The sequence below is a fragment of the Channa argus genome, chromosome 13 (genome assembly GCF_033026475.1).
Source record: "Channa argus isolate prfri chromosome 13, Channa argus male v1.0, whole genome shotgun sequence".
Taxonomy (NCBI): domain Eukaryota; kingdom Metazoa; phylum Chordata; class Actinopteri; order Anabantiformes; family Channidae; genus Channa; species Channa argus.
In genome coordinates, this window is record NC_090209.1 from 660,133 (window position 1) to 681,456 (window position 21,324).

General features: G+C 40.9%; 1 protein-coding gene across 2 annotated transcripts; it reads right to left on the reverse strand.

Annotated features, from left to right (window-relative positions):
• Positions 1-1,950: 1,950 nt before the first annotated feature.
• Positions 1,951-20,890, reverse strand: ccm2l (CCM2 like scaffold protein). Of its 2 annotated transcripts, none has more exons than XM_067528567.1 (11): positions 20,647-20,890; positions 14,912-15,079; positions 14,733-14,816; positions 14,302-14,482; positions 11,496-12,121; positions 9,033-9,162; positions 8,518-8,581; positions 7,676-7,832; positions 7,405-7,543; positions 6,410-6,557; positions 1,951-2,304 (listed from the first exon to the last, which is right to left on the reverse strand). In XM_067528567.1, exons 1-11 carry the CDS (start codon positions 20,674-20,676, stop codon positions 2,172-2,174), a joined length of 1,860 nt encoding a protein of 619 aa, XP_067384668.1. In that variant the 5' UTR covers positions 20,677-20,890; the 3' UTR covers positions 1,951-2,171. The 2 variants fall into 2 exon arrangements, with proteins under 2 accessions (XP_067384668.1, XP_067384667.1); XM_067528566.1 differs by having other exon boundaries at positions 14,302-14,485.
• Positions 20,891-21,324: the final 434 nt, after the last annotated feature.

A 21,324-nucleotide genomic window follows, 5' to 3' on the forward strand; every position in this document is an offset into this window, starting at 1 on the left:
TGTTAAGGTCTAGTTGAACAGATTAAGCATGAAGTGCTTGGACATGATGTCACAATCTGGCCCCCAGTTACACTTCCTCCGTTTGCACTTTTATTTTGTAGCCCCTTTTTCAAACTTCCTGTTCCTAGTCCTGTTCTTCAGCTTTACCATTCATTATCCCTCATCGTTTGCACCTGTTCCCCTCACTATTTAGGTCCAGCTTTCCCCACAGTTCCCTGCCAGATCCTCATCTCTCTCCTTACCGACACACTGAACCCTCGCTTTACCTGATCTGAGTGATCCTGGCTCCTGTGAATTGGACTCTAGCAATTTTGGTCTGAGGTTTGGTGTGTTTCTGTTTATTAGTTTCCTTAGTCTTTCCTGTGTGTTCATTCTGGCTTAGTAGTTCATGTTTCTCATTTTGTTTGGTGTGCTTTGTGTTCATTTGTCCCTTTTTAGTTTTTAGTGTTTCCTGGTTGGTAATTTAGGTTTAGAGGGTTGCATTTTGGTTTCATATAATTTGTCTTGTTTTCATTAGTTTGTGTTCTAAGTTATTTCCCTTAAATTCTTGTTCAGTTTATTTCTGTTTCCAGTCATGTTTTCCTCTGTACCCTCCTGTTACGAGGTTTTTTATTTTTATTACAGATTTTCTAACAATAAACGAGCTTGTTAGTTCAGTCCCTCTCACCGTCTCCTCGCCTTTGAACTAATTGTGATACATGAACTTTAATCCCTGATATTAGTATCCAGAATTTATTGTTTGAGACACAGTTATGGTTTAAACACTTTTAGATCACCAGCACCACAACTCATACATGTGACCAGGTCTTGACATTACCACCCTCCACCTCACCAAATCCAGGTAGATTTCAGTAGAGGCGGGTGACACAGTCTAAGTGTCACCCAAGTGTTTCTAAGTGTAGTTTGAAAAGCCATCTAAAATAAATTGCAATGTTACACTACAGCACTAACTCCCATGAGGAGCGACATCCCCGTGGAGAATGTGATAGAGATGTGAACTGGAGGAGATATGTGATGGTCTATAAAAGAAGTAACAATACCCGCAGATAGGCCTCTAACAATAATTCCATTTTTAGCCTATTGTACAACATTTGATTTGTCACTTTAAAAGTTTTTGACCGTAATATTGTTTTTGTTACGCATCTTAAGCCAACCACAGTCTGACAGATGCTAATCAAACAGCTAAAAATTTCTCTGTATCTTAAACTCTGGATGGTAGTTGGAGTGGACCTTTCCTTTCTTGTTGTTGTTGTAACATGAATATAACTAGATAATTTCTCCTTGTGAGGTACATTAAGGGAAACTGCAAAGTGTAGGTTATTTGTGCTTTGTCAGATACTGGCTCTGTAAGAGCTGCTCAGACAGTTCAGAGACTAATAATAATTATTAAGCCTAATAATCTGCAACCAATTTTGAAGTTTCTCAAAATTATATCTCAAAACCCCATGTTTGCTTTAACCTATAGATTCTGATTGTTTTATTAATTAAAACAATTAGTTTTTATTATGAGGCCTTAGTTGATTTTTTTTTTTCCCTTTGTCCCAAACTCAGTAAAACTATTTTCTGACAATGCTTTGCTGATCTAACTTCCAGATTCCTCTTCCCGAAGTCTATTGATAAACTATATATATAGATATATATAGACATGTCAGATAACTTACCTTGCTTGAACAAAATGTGTAAATATCATAAACATCTGTTTGTCACTGAGATCTTTTTGCTCAATAATCCCACCGTCTTTTTGTCCATGAAACCAGGGAGATGCTAACTTACAAGTTGGGCTTCAAACATAACTCATCCATATGGCACTTACACAGGGTTAGAATATTGCTGTGCAGTAATTACTATACTTCCTATTCTAAAAATAGTCCGTATTTCATTTCATATTTTTCATAATAGGATTCTGATTGAGATCTTATTTACTGCTGAATGGATCTGTGAAATATTACATTGAAAAAGAAACTTCATATTTATTTACTGACCTGCTGTTGTTACTATACATAAACAAGGATTTGTATTTTAAGATCATTATTAAAACAGCTCACTAATCCCACAGTTTTATTTAAAGCTACAGATACATTATGTAGAGAACATTGGCTGTGGACACAGTGCTCTGTCCTGGAGGCAGAGTCAGAGTTCAAACAAAATCAAACTCTATCTTTAACCGCGCATTAGAGGTAGTAATCTTCCTCCTCAATGTCTCCATGTATGTCCTGGAAGCCGAGTGCCTGAATGTCATGGGTGATGTCAGTGATGCGTCTGTTGAATTCTTGAGATCCTGAGGCCAGAGAGCAGTTGTCATATCTGCTGGGAAAACCAATAGTTATTTTTAGTGCTAACCAATCCCTCTGACTTCTTCTCTGAGAATGACAGGAAGTTCACACTAATTTATAATGATAGAAATGTATTTCTCTATGGTTTACAAGTGGACCTTGTAGACTCAACTCAGACGCTACATTGTATATATGTATCAGGTGCCATTTAGAATTAAAATATATATATAGATACGAATATAGACAAAGATAAATATACTACAACCATCACTGAAACCGACAGGCTCATATACATGCCAGCAACAGTGATCGTGGAGAAGCTTTTTTATAAGGTAAACCTAAGCCACAGTGAGCGGTGGAGAAGGAGGTTGGAGGCCAAGATCACAGAGAGAACACAGTGAGATGTCAGGCAGCTACTAAAAGCACAGAGACATGTGACAAAGAAAGAGTTAAGAAGTGGAACAAACTGTCTACATCTGAGGCTTTGGAGTCTGCTAAGCAAAGACTCACAGCATGATGCATAAATTACAGCGAGAGAAGAAAAATCACAATTGAAGCTTTTTCGAAAATCATGCAGCTCTAACATAGTGCATCACAGTTCGATGTCTATGAGGCTTTATATCCACAAAACATTAGTTTTAGTTCTTAATATAGTATAATGCCCTCCAGTACAACTCCACCAGCCACTTTGAGCTTAACCTAACATCTAACAAATTATAACCTTGTAAGCATAGAATTTGGGACAGAGCTGCTGCACTGGATTCTACCTAATGTTGTGGCTGATCAGTGTATATAAGCATAATCTTAACCTCAAAACACGGAGACAATAGTTAAAATTTTAATTGACAAACACAATGTCAAAAGAAAGGGGCCATTTCATTTTATTGGATTTTTTATTTTTATCTTATTCTTTTCCTTTCAGGTGTCGCCACAGCGAATCATGTGCCTCCATCTAACCCTGTCCTCTGCATCCTCTTCACTCACACGAGCTAACTTCATGTCCTCTCTCACTACATCCATAAATCTCCTCTTTGGTCTTCCTCTAGACCTCCTGCCTGGCAGCTCCAACCTCAGCATCCTTCTACCGATATATTCACAGTTTCTCCTCTGAACATGTCCAAACCACCTCAATCTGGCCTTTCTGACTTTATCTCCATCACATCTAACATGAACTGTCCCTCTGATGTCCTCATTCCTGATCCTGTCCATCCTCGTCACTCCCAAAGAGAACCTCAACATCTTAAGCTCTGCTACCTCCAGCTCTGCCTCCTGTCTTTTCTTCAGTGCCACTGTCTCTAAGCCGAACAACATCTCTGGTCTCACCACCGTCTTGAACATCTTTCCTTTCATTCTTGCTGATACTCTTTTATCACCCAACACACCTGACACTTTTCTCCACCCGTTCCAACCTGCTTGCACTCGCCTCTTCACCTATTTTCCACACTCTCCATTGCTCTGAACCGTTGACCCTAAGTACTTAAAGTCCTGCACCTTCTTCACCTCTGCTCCCTGTAACCTCACCGTTCCACCTGGGTCCCTCTCATTCACACACATGTATTCTGTCTTACTGGGGCTAAGCTGCATTCCTCTGTTTTCATGAGCAAACCTCCACCTCTCTAGATTTTCCTCCACCTGCTCCCTGCTCTCACTACAAATCACAATGTCATCTGCAAACATCATAGTCCATGGAGATTCCTGTCTAACCTCATCTGTCAGCCTGTCCATCACCAGAGCAAACAAGAAGGGGCTCAGAGCTGATCCTTGATGCAGACCCACCTCCACCTTGAACTCCTCTGTCACACCTACAGCACCTCACTACTGTCTTACAGCTCTCATACATGTCCTGCACCACTCTAACATACTTCTCTGCCACTCCAGACGTCCTCATACAATACCACAGCTCCTCTCTCGGCACCCTGTCATACGCTTTCTCTAAATCTACAAAGACACAATGCAACTCCCTCTGACCTTCTCTGTACTTTTCCATCAGCATCCTCAAAGCAAATACTGCATCTGTTGTTCTCTTTCTAGGCATGAAACCATATTGCTGCTCACAAATGTTCACGTCTGCCCTTAGCCGAGCTTCCACTACTCTTTCCCACAACTTCATTGTTTGGCTCATCAGCTTTATTCCTCTGTAGTTGCCACAGTTCTGCACATCTCCCTTGTTCTTAAAAATGGGCACCAGTAAACTTCTCCTCCAGTCCTCAGCATCCTCTCACTCTCCAAGATCTTGTTAGTCAGAAACTCTACTGCCACCTCTCCTAGACACTTCCATACCTCCACAGGTATGTCATCAGGACCAACTGCCTTTCCACTCTTCATCCTCTTCAATGTCCTCCTCACTTCACTCTTACTAATCTTTGCTACTTCCTGCTTCACAACAGTCACCTCTTCTACTCTTCGTTCCCTTTCATTTTCCTCGTTCATCAACTCTTCAAAGTTCTCCTTCCATCTTCCCATCACACTCCTGGCACCTGTCAATACATTTCCATCCTTATCTTTAATCACACTAACCTGCTGCACATCCTTTCCATCTCTATCTCTTTGTCTGGCCAACATGTACAAATCCACCTCTCCCTCTTTAGTGTCCAACCTAACATACAAGTCCTCATATGCTCTTTGTTTGGCCTTTGCCACCTCTACCTTCACCTTATGCTGCATCTCCCTGTACTCCTGTCTACTCTCTTCTGTCCTGTCAGTGTCCCAATTCTTCTTAGCTAACCTCTTTCTCTGTATACACTCCTGAACTTCCTCGTTCCACCACCAAGTCTCCTTGTCCGCTTTCCTCTTTCCAGATGACACACCAAGTACCCTCCTACCTGTCTCCCTGATCAAATTAGCTGTAGTGGTCCAGTCATGTGGAAGCACCTCCAAACCAACCAGAGTCTGTTACAGCTCCTCCCTGAAAACTACACAACATTCTTCCTTTTTTAACTTCCATCACTTCGTCCTCTGCTCTGCCTTTGTCCTCTTCATCTTCCTCACCACCAGCATCATTTTACACACCACCATCCTGTGTTGTCTGGCTACACTCTCCCCTACCAATACTTTACAGTCACTGATCTCTATCAGATTACAGCGTCTACACAAGACGTCGTCCACCTGAGTGCTTCTACCTCCGCTCTTATATGTCACCCTATGTTCCTGCCTCTTCTGAAAGAAAGTGTTCACTACAGCCATTTCCATCCTCTTTGCAAAGTCAACCACCATCTGTCCTTCTGCGTTCCTGTCCTGAAGACCAAAACTGCCCATAACAGTCTCATCACCTCTGTTCTCTTCACCTACGTGTCCATTGAAATCTGCACCAATCACCACTCTCTCACCTCTGGAGATGCTCTGCATCACTTCATCTAACTCACTCCAGAGTTTCTCCTTCTCTTATAACTGACATCCTACCTGTGGGGCATAACCACTCACAACATTGAACATCACCCCTTCAACTTCCAGCTTCAGACTCATCAACCTGTCTGATACTCTTTTCACCTCTAGAACATTCCTCACCAACTTCTCTTTCAGTATAACTCCTACTCCATTTCTCTTCCTATCTGACCCATGTAGAACAACTTGAACCCTGCTCCTAAGCTTCTAGTCTTGCTACCTTTCCACCTGGTCTCCTGGACACACAGTATGTCCACCTTCCTTCTCTGCATCATGTCAATCAACTCTCTAGTCTTCCCTGTCATAGTACATTCAGTCCCTACTGTCAGTCCTACATTCTTATCTTTCCTCTTCTCTCTCTGCCTACGAACACACCTTCCTCCTCTTCTTCTTCATCTTTGACCAACAGTAGTCCAATTTCCACTGGTACCCTGTAGGTCAACAGCACCGGAGGCGGTCGTTGTTAACCCGGGCCCCGACCGATCCGGTATGGGAGTCTTTGTCACGATTCGCATGTTTGATTTGGCATGTATTTTACGGATGGCCTTCCTGCCACAACCCTCTGCATTTATCCAGACTTGGGACTGGCACAAGAAGACACTGGCTTGTGCCCCCTTGTGGTTGCATTGGATTTTTTATTTTTATATATTATTTAAAACAAATATTTTTGGCCAGCATTTGACAGCATTTCTTTACAATCATCCAGTTAGAAATAATTTGTGATGATCACAACCTGCACCTCCTGACCTACGTACCCTCTCATGGCCGTAGCTGATGTGCTGCTCATGCTGCGTTTGATACGTCCAAAACTGTCGGTTAAAATTCCGCCCTCTCGGATCCCGATGCTCTCCAGGAAACTTTCGAATACGCCGACGTCCTTGTCTGGGATGAATGGACGCATACCTGAGAAATAAAGGACACGTGATAATTACATTCAACTGTATCTAGACTGCACTTTGTGCTGAGCCTTCTTTATCATTGAACAAAGACGATTAACAATAACAGAAGGCACCATTATTACAACAAAGTGATTATTTTACCCAAGGACAGTGTTATTTTAGTTAATTTACTTGTGTGCTTCTTAAGCAGAGAATTGTGTAAAGAACAAACTATTGTAGTGTAGTGGTGTAGGATGATTTCTGTACACCCTGGCATGATCCTGACCTGTTGAGAATTACTGGAACTTCATTAGTTGTGAGATGTTTCACCCGGTGTTTGTTTTCCAGTCTTTTGTTGCCCATGTTTTTTGCCCCTGTTGCCCCAGTTTTTGTGTTCTGTTGATTGATTCACATTTTACACAGCACAACCAATGTCTTAAGAAACAAGGTTGTACACTCAAATGATGGACATAAGAAGGGAAAATGTTTTACTACGTATTTAGTGTAACTAACTATAACACCTTTATTAGTGTAATATCATTTTCTATTTTCTAAACCTTTCAGAATGAGGACTCTACCCCAGTACACTGAGCATTAGGAGGATGTTTTACATTGACTTCTGCGTCTCTCACTAGAGGCTAGTTGTGGTTTATCCAGAGGAAGTGGGAATTTAGTAAACACACTAAAGACACACACAAACTCATGTACGACAATAAACAGTTCACACACAGAACACTCAGTTTTCAGATAACAACACTATAAAGAGTATGTAGTGGTTTGCCACAGTTTCAAATTCAGTTAATGAGCTCTGTGTGTGTGTGTTTGTTTGTGTGTGTTCTCTCTTGCTCTCAGTTGTTCTCTTTCTCTCTCACCCAGCAGTAGAAACTTGCGGTTGTCTCCATATAGTTCCAGCAGCTCTGAGCAGAAATGTTCAATGTTTGATCCCAGTCTGTATTCTCTCAGCAATACTGCAAACTGCTGCAGCTCCACCGAATTCAGCTTGTCACGCAGCTACACACACACACATACACACACACACACACACACACACACATTAGAGAAAACAAACAATATATTTTTCTTCATTTGTTTTGATGTGGACATTCAATAAATTCCCATACACACACATTCACATAGACTCACAGTGATCATGTACTTTTGCATCAGCAGCAGGGCAAGGTTGCTGTCTCCTCCATCACTGCCTGAAGCCAGACTGCGATGGGAATCCTGCAGTGAGAGAGAGGAGCTCTCACTGTATGTCTCACTGTAGTAGAGCTCAAAGGCATCCTGAGAACCATCACTGAGGCAGACAAAGAGAGAGTTATTGACAACCCATATTAGCACACTGTGAATGCACTAACATCTAACATATCTAACATCACACATCATGTCCTGGGTTCGGTTTTCAATAATCTTTTCACAGAGTTACTTTTACTGTACTTCTGTCTTCGTGGTATTGTTGTTAAAACACACTAAATCAGGGTTCACTAATCATTTGGTTCTCGTGTTGGAAGAGTGGAAAGTCAGGCTATTCATCTGCAGACACACACAGTTGTACTATGACTTTGCTGTTCTGTAACATTAACCACTGCATCATATTTATAGTAAGGTCGATGTGGCATTGAGTTTTGTGTGTGTGTGTGTGTGTGTGTGACTGGATGAAAGCTGTAAACAGCTATTCAAAGCTTATTAATTTGTTTTAGGGATGAGGTTAAAATTGAGGTTAGTAAACGCATTATGTATCTCTGTATGTGTGCAATTGTGTTGAATCTTATATATGGAGGGAACTAAAAAAGGTTATGAAATATCTACGTTTGACTGCACCAGTGATATTTGAGTGAGTTACTTTAAAGGGGGTGAGTACTTATTCAATAAATCGTTTTGAGTTTTACAATTTCAATGAATTGATATGACTTGTGATAATCTGTTGTCACTTCGACATTACTCTGGTATTTAGTGTTCAGTAGGAGCTAAATGTTACTGACTATGAGCTGCAGCAGCTGAAGTCTGGATCATAACTGTAGGACATATCTGTCAGACAGCTGTCACCTACACAGGAAAAGAAATGGATCATTAAACACACAGTTTTGTATTTAAAAAAAACTATTAATCTGACATCTAGATTAATGTGACATCCATGTTAAAATGCATGCTTTATCCAACAGGGGTTAGGAATGGGAGGGCTACATTCAGCCTACATTTCAAAGCAGATTTGTAGAATTCTTTTTAAATAAGTCACCTCCACTCACTTTATAAGTGAGTCCTTCTACACTAAAATTTCTAACCAAAAGATTTTAAATGTTAGCTTTGTGTTTTTAATAATTCTTTCTCTATACAAACAAAAAATATATACATATGTATGTATATATATTTAAAAGGTAATTCTCTAGTAAATTAAATAAAGAACAAAGTTTTTATACAGCTTGAAACTGAATTGTGGCAAAATAAATGTGCAGTGCCTTGTAATTTAACACATACAGATGCACTGTCTGTCACTCACTCCTCTGCAGCCAATAGCGGTCCGGCATGGTGTGGTGAAACCCCGCCCTGTCGACACACTCAATGGTCTGATGGCCATAAATGATCTGGAACATCTGACAGATCAGAGAACAGTATTCCTCTGCAGCATCCTGTGAACGCACACAGCAGAGAGAAAAAAAACTGTTATAACTTTACTTTAAATTTCTTAATCCTTTGAACCCTGCTGTTCTTCTGAATTCACTTTAAGGAACATGTTCCAGAGTGTAACTTCACGGCAGAATCTGCATTGATTAGTACCTTGTTTTTATCCATGAAATCAGTTTTAGGAGGGCATTGTGATTAAACAGGACAAGAGTCTAGGAGCTTTGTCTGAGGCGGCTGAATAATCGCACACTGGGAGCTTAATCCCACACAATGTGCTTTAGTCATTTCCCATTCTGATTTACTGCCACTCTCACTCTCCTTGCCTCACATTCAGTGCCCTGAATGTATGCAGCTGACAACAGTTCAGCTCTGAGCAGAAAAACACCCAATCTCATTAGCCTTGGTCAAAAATTGTTTAACTAGGTGATTTGAAAGACCCCATGACTCACAGCAGATTACCCTCAAGTGATGTATTGTTCAATAATGAGGGTCAGGAAGAGAAGTATGAGAAGTATGAAAATGGTTTTAATTAGTTTGTGTATTTGCAATCCCAGGGTTTTCTGCTTTCTCTTCCTTACATAATTTGTGAACTTCTGTCAGTAAGGGCAGACCTGGAAATTGTCAAATACAAATACAAGGAACAGTGCGAGGTTCTGTGGTATATCATCAAATTACACAGCTAAACCCTGTAGCTTCACCAGCTTCGTTCTTCCGTCATGTTCTGCCCCCTGCTATAAGGCCAGAAGCACCACCCCTTGCCCGAATACATGGAGTGACACCTCAGACAATGTCAGGACCTGTATCCTCCTGACATTCTCTAGAGTTAATGTCTGAAACAGGCTTATGTCTGTCCGTGTTGACCATGGGTGGACCCTTCCCTCCCACCCAGTGGTGGCTGGGATAGGCTCCAGCCCCCCCATGACTGCAAATAGATCAAACATAATGGATTGATAGATGGATTTCTGAGCTGCAGAGATTTGCATCCCACATTGTTTAACCGCTGACACTGTTGCACGTGTAATTTTCTCATAGTCCGTCTAGAATGTTCCAGTAACATTAGAGGCTCAGTGAGTTTGAAGTCAAGTGTGTGAAATAGTGGAAACTCTTTATGTCACCAACTAGGAGCTTCAGCTCATGCTGCCATAACTCATTCAGAGGAGAAATTTGTTCCATATTTAAACCAGCTGATGTGTTAACCTTTTTATAACAGTAAGATTCAGTAACCTTATTTAACAATAATACATTCTGCAGACTGCTGTTAGTGAATGGTGCAAAAACCAGTTTGTGATTTTACGGAGCTGCATCATTGCGCGATCTAACACAAATGTCCTTCCAAAAAATCCATGTTCCCATATCAATTTCTGCTTTGTTCCTTGATATTTTATGTCATGAGCTTTTCCAGTCCCCTCTATACAGACCAAAGATTCTCCACACTTGCACACAAACAGAGATATGCATTCACTAACCTCCATTTTAACCTCACCCCTAAAACAAAAATATAACCTTCAAACAGCTATTTACAGCTTTCATCCATTCACACACACACACACACACAAAACTCAATGCCACAACGACTTTACTATAAATGTGATGCAGTGGTTCACGTTACGCAACAACAAAGTCATAGTACAAGTGTGTGTGTGTGTGTGTGTGTGTGTGTGTGTGCAGATGAATAGCCTGATTTTCCACTCTTCCAACATGAGAACCAAATGATTAGTGAACCCTGATTTACTGTCACTGTTCTTTCTCAAGACTAAATATCAAACACACTCATCAACATTGTTAGTGTGTTTTAAGCAGAGGTGGTAATTAAGTACAGTTTTGCAGTATTTGTACTGCTTTCAAGTATTTTCTTATTACTTGTACTTCATTGCACTTATTTTACAGCTTCAGTCTCTAAGCACTGATATAGATTATTATGATGTACTATTATGAATTAACAACCTGTTAAATATTAAATATGGATTGATACTTCTACTTGTGGTGGAGTATGCTTTTAGACAAATACTTTTAGTTGAGCATTAAGTTTGTGTACTTCTAAACCCTCCGTTTTTAGTCTATAAAAACACGGCTCCAGAGATGGTGACTTTTTAAATCACTATTGGGTGGATTTTTACTACATTTAGAGGAGTTGAAATTGTTATGTGTTGCAAAAATGAATAACTGCTGGTGATGTGGTAGTTCAGGCTGGGAGTAGTTATTAATGCTGCATAATGGCCTAACCTTTAGAATATAAATGTTTCTTAAAGTAACATAATTATTCATGAGTCCATGCTGTAGAAACATGAAAGAAAAAAAACAATCGTGACACCAAAAACATGTTTTGAAGGTGACCCACCCGGTTCACAACGGCAAGGATGACCAGGTTGCAGTAGGCATCAGGGCAGGGTGTGGGCTCCAGTGGGTTGTGGTTCCGCCTCTCCCAGCTGCCGTAGCTCTTCCCACGTTCCCAGCTCCCTGTGCAGGCTTGCCGCCGCTCCCAGCTACCTCCAGAACCTCCTCCCCCACCTCCTCCTCCTCTCCTCTCCCAGCTTCCTCCTCCTGCTCCTCCTCCCCCACCTCCTCCATGCCTCTTCTCCCAGCTGCCACCACCACCTCCTCCTACCCCCCAGCTCCCACTCATAGGCCTCGCTCTGCGATTCTCCCAGCTCCCTCCTGTTTTACGTGTTTGCTGCCTCCTCTCCCAGCTCCCTCCCACTCTCTTTCTCTCTAAACTCCCTCCTCCTCTCTCTCCTCCTACTACACCTCCTCCTCCTCTATCCACAGTCTGGTTTTTGTCATGGTTGCTCCTAGATAGTGAGGGCCTCCAGTCGACTCCACAGATGGTGTGTCGTCGCTCCATTGTGCCCCCTGCTGGTCGCAGATCAGCATTGCAGCTCATGGTTTGACGTCGTCCTTCAATGCCCATTGGCTTTTTCCTGTCTAGGCTGTCATCCCCAGCAACCACGGTGTCCACATTCAGACCTGAGGGATAAGGTTTCTGATGATCCAAGACCATTCACGGAAAGCAATTTTTAAGTCTGTCACTCATGTCATGCGCCTTAGTCTATTTTTTTCTCCCTCTGTCACATATTTTGAAGCATTCTTTACAAAGACAGCTGCTTAAATCTGACTGAAAGCTGTTGCAAACTTCATTCAGTCCTCTGTGACAGTCCCTTTCACTTTCAATTTCCCTGTCCTCTATAGACGGAAAATCTAATAAAACTATACATAAAAGCATGAAAACTGCTTTCTCTTTGCCCTGCTGACAGACAGACACACAGACCACTCAGGACTGATCGAACTTGCCTGATTTGGGGGTGAAGTAGAAAATGTCCAGGAGACATACTGTTACAGTCACACACTTATGTTTTTATATTTGTTATGTTTGATTACACGTTTGTTTTTCATGGCTTAGGAAAAAAAAATTTTTAGATTGCATATGGATATTGTAGTACAGAAATGTGGATGAACCTGGGAAGAGTACAAACTTGAGTGTTGCTTGGTTTTATTACCTATTTGTGTATTTCGGTATGAAACTGCCCTGGTGTTGTGCTGTGGGTTCAGATCAATCTGATCAGCTGCAGCACCCAGCAGGTTTGAACAAAGGGGTGTGTCAGTCTAGTATCTTTTCAAAAAGTATTTTAATTGATCGAAGCTCAAACCCAGGATTAGTCTTCATACTGCAGTAGTATGTAGTATTGATAGTTATTTTTGACTAGGTTTTGTCCATTACCTCACATGTAAAAACAATCAAAGTGTACGGTAAAGCTAGTCCATGCATTTTTGGAATACTGTAATTCCCTGCTATTGGGTGCTCTAATAACTCCCTAAAAAGCATATTATTAATCCAAAATGCTGCAGCAAGACTGCTGACTGGAACTAGCAAGAGAGATCATATTTCACCTGCTTCTTACATATAAAGCTCTGAATGGTCAGGCTCCATCATATATAGAAGACCTCATAGCACCATATCATCCCAATAGACCATTTCAATCTCAGAATGCAGGTCTACTTGTGATTTCCAGAATTTCCTAATGTAGAATGGGAGGCAGAGCCTTTAGCTATCAAGCTCCTCTCCTGTGGAACCAGCTCTCAGTTCAGATTCAGGAAGCAGACACCCTCTCTACCTTTAAGTCTAGGCTTAAAACCTTCCTCTTTAATAAAGCTTATAGTTTATTATAATTTTGCTGCTATAGGCTTAGACTGCTGGGGGACCCACCCCCCTGATGCACGGAGCTGCTTTCCTCCTCTTGACCCTCTCTCCTCTCCATCCACCCCACATTTATTTGTCACCTCTGTATCACATTACCTTTGTGTCTTCTTTCTCCCATAGTTTCTCCCTCTCTGTCTCTTTCTGCAGGTGTCCCTGGCTTTGGAGCTGTATGTTTTCCAGTGTGCAGCTACTGGTCCTACCAATCTGGCCAGAATTTTGTTGTTGCTTTTTGTTGGTCTTTTCTTTTCTCCTTCCACGTTCCACTCACCCCAACTGAAAGATAGATGGCCACCCCCCCTGAGCCTGGTTCTGCTGTAGGGTTTTTCTGTTGAAGGGAGATTTTCCTCTCCACTGTTGCCTAGGGGTTGCTCAAGGGCGGGTTGTTGGGTTTTCTCTATATACATCTTTATAGTCTTGAATTTATTATTTAAAGTGCCTTTAGATGACCGTGAAAAGCCTAATGTGGACTGTCGGCTGACTGTCGGCTTGGTTTGTCAGGGCCCTCACTCTCAGAAAGGAAGAGATGAGCCTAATCATCTTGATGATGAAAACCTTAAAGGCAACTAGTGATCAAAGTGTTGATGAGATTTCTTATGGAAGGTTAGACATCATTGTTCTAAGTGATGCAGTAAGCAAGGAAGACTCTGTATGGACCAATTTTAGCCCTAATGTGGGCTTAACTGACGCAAGTGCATTATAATGTCATATGTCACTTTTTTTGGAAATGGCATATATAGCTGTTTCATTTTAAGCATTTCACACTAAAATTTTCTGGCTTAAATTAATATTAACAAACAACAGCTTTTGCCCATGCAGACCAACAATTCTGGAATGTTTATAATGTGACACTATTCTCAAGTTAAACTTTCACAAACACATAAACTAAATGTTTAGCTTCATTTCGTGCTGTTGCAGATTGTTTGAGTTTGCTCCCGAGGTGTGACCTCACCTGTCTTGAGGACCATCAAGTGCAGTGCATCATCCCTCAGGTAGGAGGCAGAAGCAATCTCGTGTGTGGGAATCCGCATCAGCAGCTTCTCGTTGTCTCTCCAGGTCAGCAGCAGACAGCGGGCAGACAGACTGAGTATACAGTCCTGATCCACACTGGTCTTTAGTGGCAGCACCTTCAACTGCTGAATTACAGATTATTGATTAAGTCAGACCATGTCGAACCCCAACAGATGAAGGTGACAACACACTGTCAAACACAAAATGGGTTGATTGTGGCCTGTTTTTAATTCTCTCTTTAATTCCCAAGGGGTGACAAGATATTTATTGATTGTTGTCATTTAATTGTATGTCATTTATTACTTTGATAGATGGGCAAACAAGTTCTTACTATAGTACATTCTTATTGTAGATAAGTTAATGCGTATTCACCCTGGCTGTGTCCAGTAGTTGTAGTAGCTCATCCCGGCTGGAGGGGTTCAGGGAAACAGACACCCAGGTCAGGTGGCCGAGGAACTAAGGTGAGGTCAGACGTCAAGCAGCTGGACATGAGGTCAATGATGACTCAAATTGTTTGTATTGTACTATATTATGTTGGGTTATAGTTTTACCTTGACCTCCTTCTCTATGTAGTCAAAAATCAGTCTCTCAGGGTGGATGAGGTAGTCAGGGGGGCAGAGGGGGACAGTGTGCAGTGGACGGCGATAAATGCTGCCTCGATCCACTGGTCTGCGACTGGATTTTGACCATACCAGTCGTTTAATAGGAGAGACAAAACCCTGAGGACAGAGAGAGAAAGATTCAGATGAGGGGAGGGAGAGGACAAAAAATTCGAAATAACGCAACAGTTACTGGCACAAACAGGGTGTTGCAGCAGGACAATGAGCCTAAACACAAGTATAAAATACTGCAGAATGGCTTTATATAAAAAAACTATCATATCATATTTTGTGAAGAAATCTATTGTTAAGTAATAATACCCTCAATTCTTTATTAATAATCCAGTTATTGAGGTAGATGAGTGCGGGGGACAGCCAGAGGGCAGATCCAGTTAGAGAGCGAGTTAGGGAAACTGCAACAGAGAGACAAATGTGGAGACAACAATGAGGGCAAATGTTATCTGAAGGCTGAGCAGACAGTAAGAAGTCTCATAACAGAACAGTTACAAAGAGCATACATCCAAAAACTAATCACAATTAAAATCCTAATCAGTATCCAATCAGTCCAAATCCAATTCACACAAATCATTCGGATCCAATCCAATTTAGTCAATAATAATGTCCACTGTCCGATTCCAAGTCATTGGACTTGGTCATTCCAAGTCATAATATTTTCATCCAGTTCAAATTCATTCAGGCAGGTTAATAGGTAATAGCAGGCAGATTTCAGCCAGGCAAGGACTACACAAACAGACAGACACACAGACAGACAGATTACCAGGATCCAAAGCACAATGCAGGTAAAAGCCGGAGAAGGCAGAGAATTGCAGGGAGAACTGGGTTTAAACAGGCAAGGGAACAGATGAAAACAATGATGGCTGATGAGGAGTCGTAATGTTCTCAGAGTGAACTATAGAACAGGAAATTAGATGGAGTGACTACGAAACAAAATCCAGAAAACAGGAAACATAGCTGGGAACCATGACAGGTAGGACTGGAAAGTAAGAGCTGTTCTACAGAGGGGTGAAACTTAACTTATTAAAAAAAAAATACATGCACACAAATCTAAATCGTGTATCAGTCCAGTCTTGGAACATGCTGCAGGGATCTGGGGTGTTCAAGACAAACACGGCAAGAGAGGTGACACTAAAGGATTGTATCCTGCTGTTTTTTCTTTGAACTTGTTTTTGGTCTGTGTACCATTGAACTATGTAGCTTAATTGGTCCCCATCATGGAATCTGGTATTCAGTTCTCTTTAAAGCAAAGTCAACACTAACAGTACACCATTATCATATTCCTGCTTCCCAGTAGATTAATCTATGAATGCATTATGAGAGTTAGATCAGAACAAACTGGTCCATGCATTTGTTACTTCTAGGTTGGACTACTGTAATTCCCTACTTTCAGGATGCCCCAGTAACTCCCTAAAGAGCCTGCAATTAATCCAAAATGCTGCAGCAAGAGTGCTGACTGGAACTAGGAAGAGAGATCATATTTCACCTTCACTAGCTTCTCTCCATTGGCTTCCCATTAAATTTAGAATAGAATTTAAAACCCTGCTTCTTACATATTAAGCTCTGAACGGTCAGGCTCCATCATATATAGAAGACCTCATAGCACCATATTATCCCAGTAGACCACTTCGCTCTCAGAATGCAGGCCTACTTGTGGTTCCCAGAATTTCCAAAGGTAGAATGGGAGGCAGAGCCTTTAGCTATCAAGCTCCTCTCTTGTGGAACCAGCTCCCAGTTCAGATTCAGGAAGCAGACACCCTCTCTACTTTTAAGTCTAGGCTTAAAACCTTCCTCTTTAATAAAGCTCATACTTAGTTATAGTTATGCTGCCATAGGCTTAGACTGCTGGGGGACCCACCCCCCAATGCACTGAGCTCCTTTCCTCCTCTTGACCATCTCTCCTGTCCTCTCACCCCGCAATTGTCACCACTGTATGTCATTAACTCTGTGTGTTCTCTCTCGTAGTTGTCTTTCTCCTTCTCTGTCCCTCTCTCTGTGTCCCTTTCTGCAGGTGTCCCCCAGCTTTGAAGCTGTGTGTCTTCCAGCATGCAGCTACTGGTCCCACCAATCTGCCTGATGTTTTGTTGTTGCTTTTTGTTGCTCTGTTCTTTTCTCTCTCCACTTTTCACACACCCCAACCGGTCGAGGCAGATGGCCGTCCACCCTGAGCCTGGTTCTGCTGGAGGTTTCTTCCGTTAAAGGGAGTTTTTCCTCTCCACTGTTGCCTATGGCTTGTTCCAGGGGGAATTGTTGGGTTCTCTCTATACATCTTTATAATCTTGACATTATTCTGTAAAGTGCCCTGAGATGACTTTGTTGTGAATTGGCGCTATATAAATAAAGTTGAAAAAAGAAAAAACATGGCACCGCTTGAGAAAGTTGTTTAGAGGTGCATATCCTGAAACTAATCCGCATTCTTTCAGATTCCAACCTTTCAAATGATCTGGATGATCTTTACATTTCTGTCAGGGCTCATAGAGCAGATGCTCCAGTCCCATCTTCTGGCTCCCTGCACACATGAATTGTTAACTGTCGCTCTGTACAATCATTGATAAGATCATCTATAAGAGATTGCACTTTACCTTTTTGACATGCTGTCTTTGGACAGTCAGTATACTTTATTAAAGTTACAAGTCAGTGAAAACTAAAACTAAGACTAAAAGTGGTGATATTCAATATTTTTAAAGCCAAATTGAAAAATGTTCAGTATTGCATATGTATTGCATATGTTCCCTTTGACTTTAAAGCATTTTCTAAACAATAAATGCTTTTAGCCACTTTGTGCCACATAATCAGAAGTTGTCACTTGTCACTTTGCTCAAACCGCTTAACTGCCCAGTGCTAGTGGTGATCACACCATCAAGACAAACTTGAAATTTGTTTTTCCACTGCTGTTTGAAGAAGGTCTAAATCATCCATATGCTTTTTATGTTCACATCCCGACTATGATTACCTCAGCAGTCTCTGGTCACAGACAGTGTATTCTGGGTTTGAACTACAATTGCATATATATGTAAACACGTGCCTTGGTGTAAGGTGTGTGTGTGTTAATTCACTGCTTCCCTTTGGCTATTTTATCAGTGACTGACAGGTGAGCGCTGATCTCTGACAGCTCCTTGCTGACGCTCACTGACAATACAGCAGAAGCTGTTAGACACCTACTGTCTCACACACACACACACACACATCAACGCACATACACATATAAACACACTCACATTCCACAGTAATATACTCAGGCTTCAGGGCATGGGGTGAATGGATTTTATACACGCAAGCACACACACACACCTGTCTTGTCTTTGTGACACAGTTCTTAATATATCAGAATGAGGATGATTCGTAATGAACATCTATAGAGTCATCTCAGTTGTATCCTAAAGACAAAGGCAGAGCTTAGTTATAATGAGTTTGGTTCTATGCCCTGTATCATGTTTTTCTTTTAGGAAACCAAAGGAGGGAAATAATTGGATTTTGTAATAAATGTGCTTTGTGCCACAACCTGCCCGGGTCAGACCAAAGTGCTACAGAGCTACTTAATCTCTGCTGCAGCCTTTTTCTAAACTCACATTTTTCTGTCCTTGCAGTTTTAAAACTAGCTTTGCAAGAGCAGGATTCAGGTATTTACAATATGATGTTTATTAGTGAGCCGCAAATTTCTTTTCTTAAAGCATTGATATGCAGACCTAAGAACCAATAGCTAATATGCCTGCAAGGTGGGAAATGTACTGTAGGTAATGGGCTCGAAAATGTGCAAGTCAGTAAATTTGCAATGATTTGCCAATAATTTGAAATTTAATATTTTTGATTTAAATACAAAATAATAGCCAGTGCAGGTGGGACCAAATCAGCCCTCACCACCCCACCAAGTTTTATAACTATGTCTATCAGTGCATGATACAACCCCAGTTCTGAAAAAGTTGTGAAGATCTGAAAACCTAAATAAAAACAGAATGCAATGATATGCAAATCTCATCAACCCATATTTCACAATAGAACATAAACAACATATCAGATGTTGAAACGGAGAATTTAGCATTTCATGGAAAATATTAGCTCATTTTGAATTTGATGGCAGCAACACATCTCAAAAAAAGATGGAATAGGGGCAACAAAAGGCTGGAAAAGTAATGCAGAAGAAAATTCAGGAGCATTTGACAACTAATTAGGTTAATTGGCAACAGGTCAGTAACATGACTGGGTATAAAAGGACCATTTCAGATAAGCAGAGCCTCTCAAATTTAAAGATGGGCAGAGGATCAGCAATCTGCGACAAATTGCATCTAATAATGGTGCAACAATTTCAGAAAAATGTTCCTCAATGTGAATTTGCAAAGACTTTGAAGATCCCATCATCCTCACTCACTACAATGTATAATATCATCAAAAGATTCAGACAATCAGATGTAATCTCTGTGTGCAGGGGACACGGCCGAAGGTCAGGAACACTTCCAGAAATCACTGTCTGTGAACACAGTTCTCTGTGCAATCCACAAATGTAAGTTAAAGCTGTATCATGCAAAGAACAAGAACTGTTGAGCAGCTAGAGTCCTGCATCAGACAAGAATGGGGCAACATTCCTCTCCTAAACTCCAGCAGCTGGTCTCCTCACTTCCCAGACTTTTACAGACAATTATTAAAACAAGAGGGGATGCTACACAATGGTGACCATCACCCTGTTCCAACTTTTTTGAGATGTGTTACTGCCATCAAATTCAAAAGATGGGGCTTGTTCTCTCTCTGTCTCAGTCTGAGCTCTGAGAAACTTGGCTTAGTGTCAAAACAATGTGTCAAAAGTAAAAACAGAATCAATCCAATTAAGATAAATCTGAAATTCTTTGACCTAAACACCAGATTGTCACCACCATCTGATATGACCCATAGGCTTCCTGAATTAGCCGCTCAATGTGCACCAATTTATGCCCAAGTGTTTATTTGTGGTAGGGGACAAGGGGTAGGGTCACCTAGAAAATATGAAAACTAGAAATCTGTCCTCTTTACTATTTGTCATGTCCTCTGAGGTAACTTGTGTTTGCACTGAAGTGTTTTGCTTTGAACATCAGATCAGTGTGTTGCTGGTAAAAAACACACACTACAGGTGAAAATAAATAAATAGCAACTTGCAGCAATGCATGTTTTTTAAAATATGTTTCAAAAGTAAATAAGATTTAGCTCAAACATTTGATATGTTTTTTCTTGTGCTATTTTTACATTTGGGTTATAAATGATTTGTAAATCATTGCATTCTCTGTTTACTTCATTATACAATAAATTCTAACTTTTCTGGAAATGTGATTGTCGTTCATCTGCACTCGGCCTTTTCTCCTCAAACGTGTTAAATAATTTAGTCAAAAACAGAGACATCCTCTCCAAGTTGCTGCTTGTTACTTGGGTGTTGTTAGTTTTTGGAACTTAAGGTCCCTGTTTATTTTTAAAGAGCAGGGTTTGTCAACTGTTCAGTTGCAGTGACACTAAAAGATCCACTGGATGACTTTACACAGGGTAAAACAAGGGAAAACTGGAATTTGGACGAGTTGGGTTCAAGTCCAGTGTCCAATCCAGTGATACAATGTGACATACAAAACTCTGGAGAACATTCCTACACTGATCATCTGAATTTCCTCAGCAAGATAAAACATGGAAAGTGAGAGTCAGAACAGCAGCTACTGTACCTTCTTGGATTTCTTTGGTTCATAGTCCATCGTGATTTGTTTCTATTCTTTAGCCGTTCTGTATGGGACAGCTGAGACTGGGTCCTGGTCACCTTCTTCCTGAATGTATGTTTTGTTTTAGTTTGTCTTTTGTTGTCTTTGCGTCTGTCTGTTAGCAGTTTTTTCCATTGTTCCTTCTATGTCCCCTTTTCTCTCTGGTTAAACTTCTGTCTGTGTTTCATACATGTTCATTCTTTTTCTACTCTCACCATTCTTTATAGACCTCTCCTGGGGCCACACAGGAGGAGAGAACAGGAAGCAGAGGAAGTCTACTTCCTGTCTGAGAGGAAACTCCACCAGAGGCTGATAAGGTCTGTTTTCTCTGCCCTGATAACACGTACACACCAAATTACCTTTAATTAAAAAGTTAAATCCTTGAACTCACAAAATGAGTTGTTTAGAGGGAAAAAACAACTTGACCTTATCTACGTACTGTTGATAATCCGCTGTTTGTGACAGTCAATTAGTCCCATAAAGTCTTCTGTGTTTCTATGACTAATCCTGACTACTGTAACTCCAAGTTAATCTACCTCCAGCTTGACTGCAGCCCATGTAAGTTTTGACACTTTTACAATTAAATATTTCAGCATAATTCATTAATAACAGTTTAACTTTTATTATACTTTACTTTAAACCTGA